This window comes from Asparagus officinalis, chromosome 10 (genome assembly GCF_001876935.1).
Source record: "Asparagus officinalis chromosome 10, Aspof.V1, whole genome shotgun sequence".
In the NCBI taxonomy this organism is placed as follows: domain Eukaryota; kingdom Viridiplantae; phylum Streptophyta; class Magnoliopsida; order Asparagales; family Asparagaceae; genus Asparagus; species Asparagus officinalis.
This window is the reverse complement of record NC_033803.1, coordinates 69594446-69611685: the sequence shown is the minus strand read 5'-3', so window position 1 is coordinate 69611685 and position 17240 is coordinate 69594446. Positions and strand designations below refer to the sequence as shown.

Genomic DNA, 17240 nt, shown 5'->3' with positions numbered 1-17240 from the left:
CTAAAAATTTCTAATTATGGGTTATAGCACATGAAATCGTGAACTTTGACCACTGTGAAATTATTTAGCAATGCGTCAAAATGACTAAACATGACCAAAAATTATGGGTTATAGCTTATGAAATACTAATTTTTTCTCTCCATAAAACTATTTGCTAATAGGTTATAGCAAATAAAAAAGGGCCAAAACTCGTGGATTATATCTTACGAAATCATAAATTTTAGGCTCTACAAATTATTTGCTAATGGGTCTGAAATGAATGACTGAAATCAAAAAAAGTCATGGGTTATAGGTTATAAAATCATAAATTTTAAACTTTGTTAAATTATTTATCAATGGGTAGAAATAACTAAAAATAGTCAAAAACCATGGGTCATAGCTCACGAAATTGTGATATTTAGTCACTGTGAAATTATTGCCTATGGGTCGAAGTGAATAAAAATTGGCAAAATTTGTGGGTTTTATCTCATATAATTGTGAATTTTGGACTCCATAAAATTATTTGCCAATAGGTTTGAGCGACTAAATTTTTTCCCAAATCGTGGGTTATAGCTCAGGAAATTATGATATTCGAACCCTACAAAATTATTCATCATATGGTCAAAATGAAATCATGAATTTTACCTACCGTGAAATTATTTGCCAATGGGTCGTAGCAAGTAAAAATGACCAATAATCATGGATTACAGGTCATAAACATATAAAATTTGGACTTCATAAAATTATTTATTGAAGAGTCAAAATGACAAAATATATCCAGAAAAACATGGGTTATAACTCATAAAATTATTAATATTGGACTCTATAAAAGTATATGCCAATGGATGGAAACAACTAAAATGGCCAAAAATTGTGGGTTACAACTAACAAATCGTGAATTTTCCTCTCTGCGAAATTATTTGCCAAAAGATGAAATGGATAAGAATGGCCAAAATTTGTGGGTTATAGCTCATTTAATCATGAATTTTAGATTCTAAAAAATTTTCGCCGATGCGTTTGAACAACAAAAAAATATTAAAAATCACGGGTTATAGCTCATGAAATCATGAATTTTTTACTCCGCAAAATTATTTATAAATGGGTTGAAAAGATTTAAAATGGCCAAAAATTTGCATTATAGCTCATAAAATAGTGAATTATTTTCACCATGAAATTATTTGCCTACAGGTCGGAACGTATACAAATGGCCAAAAATCATGAGTTATAAGTGATGAAATAATAATTTTTGACTTCGTGAAATAATTTATTAATGGGTTGAAATGAATAAGAATAGTCATATTTGGGTTATATATAGCTCATGAAATCATGAATTTTGGTCTCTGCCGAATTATTTAGCAATATGTAGATATGTCAAAAAATGACCGAAAAACATAGGTTATAGCTCATAAAATCAAGAATTTTAGACTCTGCAAAATTATTTGCCAAAAGATCAAAATGACTAAAAACGATCAAAAATCTTGGGTTATAGTTCATGAAATCATAGATATTAGACTCCAAAAAATTATTTGTCAATGAGTCAGAACGAATAAAAAAGACCAAAAATCGTGAGTTATAGATAATGAAATCATGAATTTTAGCCTCCACAAATTATTTGTTAATGGATATAAACAACTAAAATTTACAGGAAAATCATGGATTTTAGCTCATGAAATCATAAATTTCAAACTCTATAAAAGTATTTATCAATGGGTAGAAATAACTAAAATGGCCAAAATTAGTAGGTTATAATTCATGAAATTATGAATTTCGGACTCCATAAACTTATTGACCAATGGGTCATAATGAATGGAAACTATTAAAAATCATGGATTATAACTCATGAAATCATTAATTTTGGACTCCATAAAATTATTTGTCAATGGATCAAAATGACTAAAAAATGGCAAAAAATCATGGATTATAGTTCATGAAGTCGTGAATTTTGTCTTCAATTGCCAATGGGTCAAATTGAATAAAATTTGCCAAAATTCATGGATTATAGCTCTTAAAATCATAAATTTTGGATTCTACAAAATTATTGTCAAGGGGTCTGAACGACTAAATTTTTTTAAAAATCGTGGGTTATAGTTTAAGAAATCATGAATTTTAGATTCTACAAAATTATTCACTATAGGATCGAACTGAAATCGTGAATTTTACCCACTGTGAAATTATTTGCCACTAGGTCCCTGTTAGTAAAAATGACCAATAATCATGAGTTATAGCTCTTAAACATGTGAATTTGTGAATCCATGAAATTATTTGTTGAAGGGTCGAAATGACTAAAAATGGCTAAAACATGGGTTATAGCTCATGAAATTATTAATGTTGGACTCCACAAAATTACATGTTGGATGGAATAAAATTGTTAAAAAACGTGGGTTATAGCTCACGAAATCGTGAATTTTCATCTCTTAAAAAATTATTTCGCAATGGGTGAAACGAATAAAAATGGCCAAAATTCATGGGTTATAGCTCATGAAATCATGAATTTTAGATATCGTAAAATTTTACCAATGGGTTTGAACAATAAAAAATTACCAAAAATCATGGGTTATGGCTCATGATACTGTGAATTTTTTTACTCCATAAAATTATTTATCAATGGGTTGAAAGGACTAAAAATTACCAAAAATCTTACGTTACAGCCCATGAAAAAGTGAATTTTTACCGTCAAGAAATTATTTACTTGTGGGTTGAAACATGTAAAAATGACCAAAGGTCATGAGTTATAGTTCATGAAATCGCAATTTTTTGACTTCGTGAAATAATTTGCTAATTGATTGAAATGAAAAAGAATGGCCAAAATTTATGTTATAGCTCATGAAATTGTGAATTTTAGCCTTCGCAGAATTATTTACCAATGAGTAGATATGTCTAAAAATGACCAAAAATCATGGGTTATAGCTCATGAAATCGAGAATTTTGGACCATATGACATTGTTTGCCAAAGGATCGAAATGAATAAAAATAACCAAAAGTCATGAGTTATAGCTCATGAGATCATGAATTCTAGACTCTACGAAATTATTTGCACTTGGAACGACTATATTTTACCAAAAATCGTGGGATATATATCATGAATAAGTGAATTTTGGACTTCACAAGTCCATTGTCGAAACGATTAAAAATGGTCAAAAATCATGGGATATAGCTTATTAAATCGTGAATTTTGGTTAAAAATAACCAAAAATCATGGGTTTAGCTCATCAAATCGTGAAGTTTCGGCTTCACAAATTTATTTACCAATGGGTCGTTTTGATTATAAATTGCCAAAAAATATGGATTATAGCTCATGTACATGCGATTTGGACTCTGCAAAATTATTTGCCAAATAGTCAAAATGACTAAAAATTGCCAAAAAACAAGAGTTATAGATCATCAAATAGTGAATTTTGGCCTCCATGAAATTAGTAACTCTTTTTTTGAACGACAGCTCCAAAATGACCAAATTTTGTAGGTTATAACTCATGAAATCATGAAATTTGGACGCCATAAAACTTGTACCAATGGATTTGAATGACAAAATTTTTTCTGCCAATCAGTGGAAGAAAATCTTTGTCACCTCCGTCCTTCGATGCTAGGACTTCACGAGTTTAGCCTAACAAAAAATCCACCACCACCATCAACGACAGAGAAGAATCTATATCACCTCCGTACTTTTTATGTGTTCACTCTTTCAAAGCTCAGCGAGAGGGGAAATGAAGAAACTTTTAGGCGGGATTTTGTTTGTGTATAGTTAATTCGCCCCTCACCCAAAAAAGTAAATAAATAAATAAATCACTGCCACATATAATTTAAGAAAGCAACTTAAGCGTCACGAGGGCACATTTAGAGAATTTTGGCTAGAAATTTTCTTGGTCACTTTATCACATCGTGCAAGTTTTAATACCTTATCATCATCAGAATTACTTTTAATACCAATCTGATTATTAGATGCTATTTTTAATACCAATTTGGTAATTTGGTCATAAGTTTTGTAGTTGATGGTTTAGCTTATGAAAATCTATAATCCGAGACCAAAAGTGTTAATTAATTGAATGTAAATGGAACAGTGAGAGTATATAGAGTAGCCGAATTTGAAAATTTGTAAATATACTGCTTGTTTTGCGACTATATAATTAAGAAAGTTAAACGGACTTTCGTTTTGTAGAAAAAACTCGCAACAAATGCAACGTTCAAATTGGGGAGAAGAAAAAAAAATGCAGGCTCCAAAAGAAAGAAAAATCGAAAGATAAAAATGTGCACCTCATCAAAAAGATCTTTTAAAATCTAAATAGAAAATCAACTATATCCAAGTTTTCTTATATGGCAAGATTAGCTTTTGCACTAATTGTTTCTAAACCCAAACAGTGAATTTGCATTCAGAAATATATTTCCTGGATAAAGATTTTAAAGTTGATTTCTAGCTTATCATTGCAGCAAACCAAACAGCCCAATGTGGTGGGGTAAAACAATTGTCAAGTACTCACTCCTGTAATTACTCATCCAAATTCGATTCATAAGACTATTTGAAAAAAATTCGAATAGCATCTCTCCCCACTTTCTCCACGCTCTTTATCACTTGTCTTTTTTATTTAAACTTTTATGAAGAGATTCGTTAAGATATTGAACAATTTTTCACTTCTGCCCCATTCCAATTTTTTATTATTGAAATCGACTTTTTTTTTTTATTTATCAAAACCGACCCGATTTCGTGATTAGCAACGTAATCACTTTCCTAATTAGTCGAGGTTACCAACCTCGACTATTTAGGACATTAATTTTTAGAGTTTAAGACTTCTAATTAGGGTTTAACACCCTCCTAAATAGTCGGGGTTACCAACCCCGACTAATTAGGAAGGTGATTAAATTGCTAATTAAAAAATCAGGTTGGTTTTGGTAAATAAAAAAAAAGGCCGATTTCAATAATAATAAAATTAAATGGGGCTGAAGTGAAAATTTGTTCTTAAGATATTATTTGGTTCCGGTTCCCAAAGAAAAATAAGCCAGCAACACACAAAAAAACCCACACAAATTTGATATCACCAATAACCGAAAACCCAGTGATTCCCAAAAAAGCTTATAAACAAATTAAGCTCTGGACATCACAGGGATCAACACCAATGAGATAAGGGTCCATGAAAGTCAATTCACAGCAAACAAACAAGATATCATCAACTAACACACCTTTGCAAATGCTGATTTAGATACCAATTCCATGTGAGAAATTCATAAATCTTAATCAATACTAATTAATCCGCAGGTACACAAACAAAACAAAACAGAAAAATGACTAGCTTAATGCAAAAGAAGATAACAAGAGCATAAAAAGGCTCAAAATGCAAGCGCTATGGATTGTTCGACATGTTTGCCTAATAACTCTTGATGATTTCTCCAAAAAGCAGAACAAAAGAGCACTTAGTCAAACAAACTGAATCCCATGTCCTGCAAAAAAAAACGCAAAAAGAATGAATTAGTAGAACCAGAGGAGCGAAAATGAAATGAATGGAGTTTTTAGGTGAATTTTTACATCATCGGATTCTTCCTTCTCTTCGACTTTCTCTTCCTTCTTGGTCTCAGCAGCTGCAGCTGGTGCAGCGCCACCAGCAGCGGGTGCCGACACGGCCATGGCAGCACCACCACCGGATGGAACTGAGGCGAACTTCTCCCTTCCGGAGGCAATGAGCTCGGTTATGTCCTTGCCCTTGACTTCAGATAGTAGGAGTTCAATTCTGTCATCCTCGGCTTCAGCCCCAACTACAGGATAAAAGCCACGATCAATAATTGATTTGTTCGATTAGTTGCATTTGATTGGGTACAGTTGGCTAACAGATGTACACGACTCAAAATTCAAGTGGCAAAAACTGGTTTGCTGAAATGAATAGTTTGGAGCTGCAAATCAAACTAAACAACGAATTGGCTTGCCAAAACTACACTAAATAGGCAGAACATAGTTAGAAATAAAACGCTAGTCTCATCTTCATGGTGTATGGCTAGATTTGAAGAGTGTCCAAATATCATGCATCATCGCTGCCGTAATGAGATTGCTAGTACTCTATTTTAACCCTCACTTATCTTCAAAATTTTCACCCTTATGCTACGTATCATCTCACCGAATCAATGCTTATGGCTAGATTTGAAGAGTGTCCAAATATCATGCATCATCGCTACCGTAATGAGATTGCTAATACTCTATTTTAACCCTCACTTATCTTCAAAATTTTCACTCTTATGCTACGTATCATCTCACCGGATCAATGCTTATGGCTAGATTTGAAGAGTGTCCAAATATCATGCATCATCGCTGCAGTAATGAGATTGCTAATACTCTATTTTAACCCTCACTTATCTTCCAAAATTTCACTCCTATGATACGTATCATCTCACCGAATCAATGTTTATTGGTATCAGATTTTTGTACTAGCTTCGATATCACAACACCTACTTTCTATTTATTCTGATCCTTAAAAATCAAAAACAATCTAGACGGAATTTTTCTTTCGAATATCCCCCTCGCATAGCTTATGTGACACTTCTCCACTATTTTCTCACTTCCACTACCTAGATTCAACAACATTGGCATGATCCCTTCCCATATCTCTGTAAAGGTAATCTGAAGCCTATATTGTTTCTAAGTGTGCATATTTTCTATAAAAAAATACTTTATTGTCCTCGGAGATGAACGCAAACCCCTATCACAAAATTTCTAATTAACCATTTCACTTATTTCCTATAGTTGTCTTGGTAATGAGCTTAAAATAAATAAATGAGCGGCCATGACTCGCAAAAAAAATACATTTTGGATTAAAAACATCAAAAAAGATGACAAGGTTTCATCTTGCAACAAAAGAACGCGTCTTTTTGATGTAATATCACTGCAAGGGCAAAAGGAAACCGAACCTGAGCCCAAGATTTCCTTGACATCTTCAGCAGAGGGAGTGGTGTTCCCGCCCAAAACAGCGAGCAAGTAAGCGGCGACAACCTTCATTTCTGCACAAATTACGCAAATAACCGCACGAATTACCTCCCGAAGTGATTTAAGACCACAAAAAAATTAGAGAAATTAGAGGATTAAGGAGAGATTTAGGGGGTAAATTACTCGAGAAATGGGGAGGAGCGATGGAGAGCTCGGCCGCCTGATCTAGGGTTTACGAGACGAGTGGGAGAAGCTGCGGTTAGAAATGACCAGTATTTATATTGGGTCACGAGGCGTTGGGAATCAATCTGAGCCGTTCGTTGATGATCCAAAGGAGACTGATATGTGCTGGGCGTTTCCCACGGAAACCCTCTTGATCTCTTCTTATTTTCGATGAAACCCCTGAATTTTGGGGGCGTCGCACATGTTCCCCTCTAATAAACTGGGACTTGTAAGCCGAGAAAGAATCCGGACTGACGGTCCATGGCATTAAATGTGCATCCAAAATGATATCAACTATTGGATGGATATAAGAATCTCAAAAGCTAATGATCCGCAGGCTAATATTTATTGGTGCCGTTTAATGCCATAAAACTAGGGGTGAGCATGGTTCGGTTCAAACCAAACAAACCGGTCAAACCGGCCGAATTTTGATAGTTCGGTACGGTTTTTACTAGAGTTCAGTTTGGATTGGGTTAAAGTTTTTTTCAACCCGAATCGACCAAACCGACCGAATTGCATTACCCGCTCTAATAACTATTAGCATCCGCTTAAATCCGACCCATTATATTTCATATAGAGTTGTTTCGCTGCACATTGATATATATTTTTCTCTCACGCGACTTGATAGCGATAGAATACTCCAATAATGGTGTCCTCTCCAATTCTATGGCTACTCATTATCTCTAGTTTTCTACCCCTCTATTATCTGTTCGCTGCTTCTACTTTTGACCAATCCACTTTGGAGGTGAGAAGCTTAAAACATAATGTTGGGGTATTTTACTAGAGTTCGGGTTGGATTGGGTTGAAGTTTTTTTTCAATCCGAACCGACCGAACTGTATTACCCGTTCTAATTACTATTTGCATCAGCTTAAATCCGACTCATTATATTTCATATAGAGTTATTTCGTTGCACCTTAATATATTTTTCTCTCACACGACCTGATAGCGATAAAATACCCCAACAATGGTGTCCTCTCAAATTCTAGTGCTATTCATTATCTCTAGTTTTCTACTCCTCTCTATTACCTATTCGTTTCTTCTACTTTTGACCAATCCACTTTGGATGTGAGAAACTTAAACCATAATGTTGATTCTAACATTTTCTTGAATTTTCTCCTCGATTGATACAGTTTTGGATCAGATTTCTCTTTGGATTATACTTATAATTTTATAAAAACTATACACAACATCCAAATTATTACGTATTTTTTATTTACTTTGTCTATCAAATTGAGATCACTTTAATTCTATACATAAGCTTTCTCTAAAAAAAATCATGTAAGCTTTGGTAGATATAAGATTTTGATTTCTACATCTAATATTCAATAGCATTTGATAGTTTATTAGTTTTAATAAATTAAAGTGTAAAGAGACTTATTTCTTCGTCAACAGATTAGAAGTGAAAATTGAATTTGGATATAACATTTTTTACCAGAGTGAAAACCGAATAAACCGACCCGAACCTAACCGAATGAACTTGAATCTATTCGGTTCGGTTATAAATGATAGGCAGTTCGGTTCGGTTTGGCCAAATTTGATCAAAAACCGAACCGACTGAACGATTGCACAACCCTACATAAAACTGAGTGCACTTAATACTTTTCCCTCTAAACTTTCAAACTTTGTTAAGAGACACCCCCAACATTGTTAATGGATCAACATGCTGCACAGTATTAACACCGTTAATTAATAGCGTGGTCACATGAAGCAAGACATTTTTTGTTCCATAATTATTCTAGTGTGTCACTGAACCGGATCGAAAATAATTTCGCTTGCAGAATTTTTTGGCTAATAAGCAATGAAATACTCTCAATTTCGTGACTTTGCAAAAAGAAACACTAGAGACACACCATTGGACACAATCCCAACCACACCCCCTCATCTGCTACAGTGCAGGGGCCCCACATGGGATTTTTTAAAAATCCCATGTGGGGCCCCCTGCACTGTAGCAGATGAGGGGGTGTGGTTGGGATTGTGTCCAATGGTGTGCCTCTAGTGCCAAATATGTACTGCCATAGATACTAACATTAACATAGGCAAAACTTTACCAAATTGCTTAATGACATGACTACGATTAAATGAGTTAGGGGATTATAAATGCGGGTCTCAACCGGCCTAACTTTACCAAATTGCCCCATTTCTGATATATATTTTTTTCAAACTCACCAAAGAGAGAAGGAGATCAGTGGCAAATTTTTTGATTGGTAGTAATATCTCTCAAGAAAGAACATGGGTTGGGGGAGAAGTAATTTTACCTTGTGCATGTATGGATTATGGTCATGATGGGTACCATGCGCATGATGTAAGTGCAACATACAACCATTGCTGCAAAAAAAAAAATCTCCAAATGCAGGGCTATTATTGTTATTATTAAAAATATTACACATAAATGAAGTTCAAAATCCAATCGCTCAAAGTTAACCAGTAAATAAACTAGAACATAACATTGCATTATCACCATTCCAAATACATCCCCCTGACCTAGATTTTCATAACAAATGTAACAAGAAAAGGATACAAATGTCCCTAACATCATAACAGCGTACTTGTAAAATATCAGAGATCTTTTATGAAAATCAAAATCATCTTTCGATTTTCTAAATTTTTTTTTTCAAATAAGGTACAGTTTCAACTTTGCGCAAAATCATCTTCTTCTTCAGCAATAATTCATTTTCCTCTTCACAATTATGTGGCTCAATACTTCAACTGATGATTTTGAAGATAGTTTCGCCCAGTAACACATAATAAAGCGATTTGGCGGACTAATATCAAAATATGAAGAATGTGAGGGACTACCTATCAAAATTCCGAAGCGAAGCTGACTCACATCTAGAAACCCCGAGGAAGAAAGAAACCGGATAAGGTTCCATTTCCGTTTCCATCTCATTCCATCATCGCCCTTCTCCAAAAAAAAAAAAAGTTCAATCCATCTCGATCGGCTTCCTCCGTACGCGCGTCGGTATTGTTTTTGGCGCGGACGACGCGCGTTATCGCCGACGAAGATGCGAGGGTGGAGATGTGGAAAGAAATCAGGGAAAGGGAATCGGGCTCCATCCTCCCCTCTTGTTTCTCCCGCCGCCTCCGATCTCGCCGCGTCTCATCTCTCGAGCTCTCCAATCGCAAGGAGATCGTCAGCCCTCACAAGGGCGCCGTCAACTCTCTCCAGGTGCCCTAAAAAAATCTATCCTTTAGGGTTTTAGCATTCTAAAGTTCGTTACTTGCTCCATGGGAGATTAGAGTTTGCTCCTGTACCGTTGATAATGAGAGAGAGAGAGAGAGAGATGTAACCTAAAAATATCTCCTTTAGTCTTATTTAGCACTCTGAATTTAACAATTCGAAGAAATCTAACAATTCAAATACAAATAAACTTCTAATCCTACTACAATTTGAAGAAATCTAACAATTCTATCATTGAATTGAAATCCAAATCAAACTCCTAGAATTTAAATTCAGACTAAACTTTAAAATTTAAATCTAGATGTCGTAATCTTCCAACAAATTTATCTATGCAGATTAGTATTTCCACAGGATGAGGACTCTTCAACCGAATTTGGATTTGACCTACAAATTATCCTACATCAATGGTTATGCCAATAAAAACAACAAGGCCTTCATTCCAAATTGTCAGTTTGACCACAGGGGTTCTTTGCTTTCATCAATTCAATGTGGTTCATCTCTTAACCACTATCCTTTCCTGGCTGTACCTCCAGTCCTCATTGCTCAATAGCTACAATGCCATTACTTCTACTGGAGCGGAAACTTTTTGATCTCTGTTGCACATATTCGATCCATCTCAACTCATTTTACCTCAATAAGGAACAACCTTTATATGGTTGCATCCATCTTCCCCCCTTCTCTCAGTCTGTTGCTATTCATTCATGTCCATTGGATTCTTTGAAAAATTTGCTTTGGAAAGGCCCTTCTTTTACTCTCCTAAGTTGTGCTTCAAGATACTATGACTATGTTGATTACTGCAACGATTTCTTTGTTATCCTCGCTAAGGAGATTAAATATTTGGATAGGCGCAAGAGACTTTTTTGTGTCCTTACATAAACGTGTTTCTTAATCTTTCTCTTGCTCGTTTTATACATTTAGGATTACTGATCAATATTCCCAGATGTAACCAAAATTTTACGAAAAAGACGCGAGTGTTGCCTCTTTTTCCTTCTGACTTAGGGCTGTAAACAGAGCGGATATGAACCGGTGCCGCCATTAGACTAGTAGATACTAGCCATGTCTTATAATTTTGGCCTTCTGTCTTTTGTTTTGATCTGGTGTGTGTTCTTTATCACGAGGATATTAGTACTGATTTGTGTTTAACAAATGTTGATATTGTGAAAGGCAACTTATTCACTTACTATGACATCTAATCAGGTAGATTTAACTGAAGGACGGTATCTGCTATCTGGAGCATCAGATGGATCTGCTGCTCTTTTTGACGTACAGCATGCTACCGACTACGAGGGAGGAGGAATGATTGCGAAGCACAAAAGTCTATTTGTTGTTGACAAGCAGCATGGGCACGGTCATAAATTTGCTATATCATCTGCTATCTGGTATCCAGTGGACACAGGGCTATTTATTACAGGCTCTTTTGATCACTATGTCAAAGTATGGGATACAAATACGACTCAAGTAGGTTACTTATCCCTCAAGCCTGTCTTATTATACAGGTCTTCTGTAATGATAAGCTTTTCCTTTATACATTTAATCTGCAGGTTGTGATGGACTTCAAAATGCCTGGAAAAGTTTATGGCGCAACAATGTCCTCAATAGCCACAACACATATGCTTATTGCTGCTGGAAGCGCAGACGTTCAAGTCCGTCTATGCGATATTGCTTCTGGGGCATTTACACATACATTATCTGGTCATCGTGGTGAGAATTTTTAACAAAAAAATTGTTGCTTAAATTTTTATGTGTACATATTTGTATATATATGTAATTTTATATGTAATTTTCAGCTTTCATTTCATGCATCAATCATAACGAAACACTTGATATTTTCATGTGCTTAAATGGATAAAAGAAGCATATAGACTTGGAGAAAACAGTTTAAGTATGCATTCTATAATTATTTATTTAACATAAATTGTGCAAAGTTGTTTAGAGTATATCATCATAAGAGTAATTGTTAAAACTTGAGAGAAATCTTGTTGTTGGGATCTGATAGTTTCTCGAAGTGTTTGTATCGATCATAAAAAGCACGGGTTCATGCATACGGCAAGACCCTAATGATAACCTGCATTTTCTGTTTGCAGGATATGTTTATTCACATGCCAAATTTCCACCCAAGTGAACTTCATCATTTGGGCCTCAATGGAGCTTGTATAGGTGTGGCTTATGGATTTGTAAACTTTGTAATTCTTAAGATTTGGAATTTCATGTCTGTAATGGAAAATACTTTAGAGTTTAACCAAATTTCCAGTTATAAATAATTACCTAATTCATAACCAAATTATTGGGGCTCCTTAAGCTCCTTAATTGGAACGCTATGAAGTGATTTCTTGTCCTTAATAACGCATTGTTCTGGGGGTAACCTGATCAATCTTAATGATGTGCAGATGATTGAATAATGGTTGAGGTAACAATCACCCTATAGACATTCGGTTCCAATGATCTCTTTATCCTTTAATAAATGTTAGTTTTTTGTGGTATTATGAGAAAAAAAGATAACTGCAAGGAGTGTTTGTAAGCATGTTTGTTATGTTTTGGTGTTTGGAGGGCATGGGGTGGAATGTTCACATGGACAACTTACGCCGAAAACAGTAAAATATAAAAAAGTTAAGTATATTAACCGTGACTAAATGAGAAGTGAGGACCAACTACTAACCATTGCCATGTGATTTGATCATGCAGTAGTGGACATGTAGCTCGTCTCTGTTTCGGGATTTTGTTTGTTTTAGCCATGCTGTCATTTGGATGTTGATGATATCTTTTTTATTGTGGGAGCTTTGAGGTGTCTGAGTCTATTACAGTGGATGATGCGTAGGCACCATTACAAATGAGACTCTAGGAGTTTTCGCCACTATATTATCAAAGAATTTGCTGAGTTATATTTTTTTGATGTCAAAACGTTTGGCAGTTGTGGCTTTTCTACATCTTGTATCAAAATCGATTGCAATAATCAATCATGATTTTGTTCAAGCTCCCTATCCTTGTTAATCAAGATCTGATGATATTATATTCCACAGACTATTAACAGTGAAAGATTCCCTCTATATTTTGTCTTAACAACATGGTTTTATAGAAAATGTAAAAACTATATTAAATTAAAATACATGGCTCATCAAAGTATTATAGTCGTGTTTTTACAGGTTAGGTTACACCTTCTTTGAATGTTGTTTTTAGTTGAGTATTTAGTAATTAACATTTTGAAAATTAAGTAAACTGGAGTGTTTGATTCTGCAATATATGTAGGTCGGTTTAGACATTAGCCCAAAGATGCTTCATTTGTATGTCATGTCTATGATGGCAGATGGAGTTATGACTCTGGAATGGTCTACCTCTAACGAGTGGATTTTGGTTACTGGGGGTTGTGATGGCGCCATACGTTTTTGGGACATAAGACGTGCAGGATGTTTCCTTGTTTTAGATCAATCAAGATCTCAGCTTGGGAGACGCCCACCTTTCTTGGAAAGCACATTGAAGAAAGTATATTCTTATCCTTTTTCAATTGTTTTACTTCCAGTATTATATTTTTCTGTCAATGCATTCTGGAATCAGTAGTGCGCTCTTGCACATCTACATTTTCAGGTAGTGTTTTTGGGTAGCATATTTTACCAATCACCATACTACAGTTTTTTCTATAGACATCCTTCCGGTACATTTTTTCCAGATGCAAACTATGTTCAGATCACTCACATTCTTTTAGTTGGGAACAACTGAGCTAAATGTTGGTCTAGCTCTGATCAATTACCTGTGAAGTCCATTGGCTAGGATCATAGCTTATTCCTTTTTCTCGTCTATACAGTTTAGTTTAATTTTTTTTATTAACATATGCTATATACACGCCTTTTATCCACTATTCAATTCCTTTTTCTGACCTCTGATATCTATTGTGGATTAATCATATTTGTTAAGTCTAATAGATATGAATTTGTAAGGGACTATGCCTTAGAAAATGTTGATGCATGACAACATCAGAGAATTAAAGATAAAACCCATCATTGTATCTTATTGGAGAGTGATAATTCATTTTGTATTGAGAAAATTAGTTTAGGATAGATATTTCATTTTGAGTTTAGATTGGATATTTGATTTGAGCTTAGGATTAAGTATCTTATTTTGATATGGGATTAGTTAATAGATTGAAGTTTGAATATGAGCCTATTAGGTCTATTTAAATTTAAGAGAAGTTATATGATTTGGAATTTGAATTTCCATCATTACTGGTTTATTGCCATCTTGTCTCCTGTCAAGTATGTTTATGCTTGTTTCTGACTGTTTTGCCTTTTCTTTTCCAATGATTGCAGCGAACAGTATCCTAATTTATTATTTCATATTGTTCAACTAAGAATTAGAGAGTTTCTTTGCTTAGCATTATAGCATCTTATTGCTTTCTGAATATAGAACTGGAAGAAATTGTTGCAGTTCGTTTTCGGATCTTTATTTGGCATCTGTTGGCTTAGCAGGGTTCTGTAACAAGGAAACTTCATGCAGGACAATCAGTTTCTGCAAAGACCAATGGTCAACCAAAAAAGATGTCAGCCCTTCACAGAGGTAACACTTCAACCAGAGGGTCTGTGGTGCAGAGAGTACATCCTGGTATGTTATCCAGTCATAATCGTGCGACTGCTCATTACGGTGCTGTGACTGGACTGAAAGCAACTAGAGATGGCATGTACCTTCTGAGTTCAGGTTAAGTTGCATTTGGATTTTTTAAATCCGTAATTGAGCTATCAAATAAGTTAAAAAACGTGTATTAATTTACTATTTCAATTTGCACCTATCAAAGAATTAAAAGAATTATAGAAATAAGTTCAAGCGTCCTGATCCGCCACCCCAATCTTTCCACGCAAAGAGTCATCTGCAAATAGGAAATGTGACAAGGTGGGACAGTTTCTGGCCAACATTATTCCAATTACCGATATTGATAGGAACATGTGGCAGAAGTGAGGGCTTCCCTTTAAAGAAGCCCGAACTGTACTGGAAGACTTGGTTTGCGTGCCTGATCTTGACCTTCTTTCTGCGTTATGGCTATTAATCTTATTAGAGTCAGTAGCTTTGAATCTAGCCCCGAACCTTTCCCTCGCCGGGGGTTCACAACGGGAAACTACATAGCAAGTAAAAGTAAATTGACATGAATTTTCCATCATTTCTCAGAAAACTACCATGGAGTTTATCTTTTTGTATGGGTAACTTTTAATAGATTAATATGAATTTTCATCATTTTCTCAGAAAACTACCGTGGAGTTTATCTATTCCAAGTAGTTACCATGAACTTTAACGTTCATTGATGGTAGTCATGGCACTTCGCTAAATATTCTAGTAGTTCTCTGAGAAAACAGTAAAATTTCATGATAGTTTTTTAACTTCACACAAAATGAAGGATGCCCAATAGTTGCCCTGGTCAAGTTTTTGGGATGTTTTCCTCTTAAGCTAAACCTCGATAAATTTCTCTGACCTTTCCTATTGGTACTGTTTACTTCCATGTTGATGCTCTGAGAATGTTGTTGTAGTTAATAAAACTTATGTAGGGTCTTATTCTTGCCTTGAAGTATTGAAGGTTTTATTTGTGCTGTAGATGGTGGTACCATTCTTATTTGATTATCTTGTCAGTAGCTTGAGCTTCAATAGCGCACGAGCTTTATTCCATTTTTATGTAGTTCTGACCATATTATTACCTGATGTTGTCCTCTGGACTTGGGCTTTCACATGCACTGGTTAAGCACCTCTATTCAATTATTAACTAAACTTCTGTTCCCAGGCTCCGATTCAAGATTAAGATTGTGGGATATCGAATCTGGCTGCAATACATTAGTCAACTATGAAGCTATGCGCCTACAGACAAGTAAAGCTTTACAGCTAGCTATCAATGAGGATTCTTCACTTGTCTTTGTTCCATGTATGGCAACAGTCAAGGTGCCTTATCCCCACTACTGTTGCTTGTATTTTGAGGCCTCAAAGACACTGTTTTGCTGAATAAACTTTGAACTTTTTATTTTGGTTTCCTTCCCTGTTTTAAGGCATATGATATGTGGTCTGGTATGATGTATCGGACATTCCGTGGTCACTATGAGGCGGTGAACTGCTGCTGTTTTAGTTCGCAAGATCAGGTGAATATTCATTTGTCCTCCTCAGTTGTTTGAGTTTGATAGATGTACTGATGTTTAGTTTCATGGCCATGCAGGAATTGTACACAGGGAGCAATGATAGAAAAGTGCTCATTTGGTCACCACCAAATNCCCCCCCCCCAATATATATATTTGAACATGCCATTTTGGTGATTTTCATTCATTATGGTCTGAAATTTATTACCCATGACCGAGATCCTCAGGGCTTATTGCCTCATAAATTTATTTGAAATTTGAGATAATGCTGTTGAAATAGCTGCCTCAGAAGGCAAATATCTTGTATTTTCTGTTTAAAACGGAGACTGCTGGAACATCTTTATCAGAATGTAGGTTAGATTCTGTTTCTAGCTAGATATTAGATGGCCTGCCGTCAAATTATATACTCACATAAATGAGTTTATGCTATAAGAATGCTGTTCATGAGATACAGTGCCAAGTTCATAAGATAGAAAATGACAGCCCTGTGCAAATTGTAGCAGAAACCTGGCATTGATGCAAGCATGAACGAAATGACTGCCCTCATGCACTCATTTATCTGATTCTTTTATGCAGGAAGGAGATGGCTCTCTAGAGGAAGATCGTGATAATTGGAGCGACTAGGCTTTGTCGAATCCTCTTTTGCAATTAATTACGTCTAATATCTGTAAATTTATGTGTCTATATTTGTTTGGTTCATTCGGAATTTTGATGTAATCAGAGTTCCATCTTTTGAAAATAGGAGGACTTCACATTTGTCTTCGCTTTCTAATCGTATATTTGTACTGGCTTGAATACATATTTGACAACATATGTATCGAAGGTGAAGTAAATGTCAGATTGCAGGCGTTTCTCTTGGACATTAAA

General features: G+C 35.1%; 2 protein-coding genes across 2 annotated transcripts; one reads left to right on the top strand and one right to left on the bottom strand.

Annotated features, from left to right (window-relative positions):
* On the bottom strand, positions 5150 to 7168 carry LOC109825870 (60S acidic ribosomal protein P2A-like). The gene is made up of 4 exons (XM_020392776.1): positions 7061 to 7168; positions 6862 to 6951; positions 5492 to 5718; positions 5150 to 5406 (listed from the first exon to the last, which is right to left on the bottom strand). Exons 2-4 carry the CDS (start codon positions 6947 to 6949, stop codon positions 5380 to 5382), a joined length of 342 nt encoding a protein of 113 aa, XP_020248365.1. The 5' UTR covers positions 6950 to 6951; positions 7061 to 7168; the 3' UTR covers positions 5150 to 5379.
* On the top strand, positions 9946 to 17240 carry LOC109825496 (DNA excision repair protein ERCC-8-like). The gene is made up of 10 exons (XM_020392351.1): positions 9946 to 10266; positions 11476 to 11736; positions 11820 to 11979; positions 13580 to 13755; positions 14736 to 14961; positions 16031 to 16185; positions 16290 to 16379; positions 16454 to 16506; positions 16741 to 16748; positions 16948 to 17240. The coding sequence occupies exons 1-10, from the start codon at positions 10117 to 10119 to the stop codon at positions 16995 to 16997; spliced, it is 1329 nt and encodes a 442-aa protein (XP_020247940.1). The 5' UTR covers positions 9946 to 10116; the 3' UTR covers positions 16998 to 17240.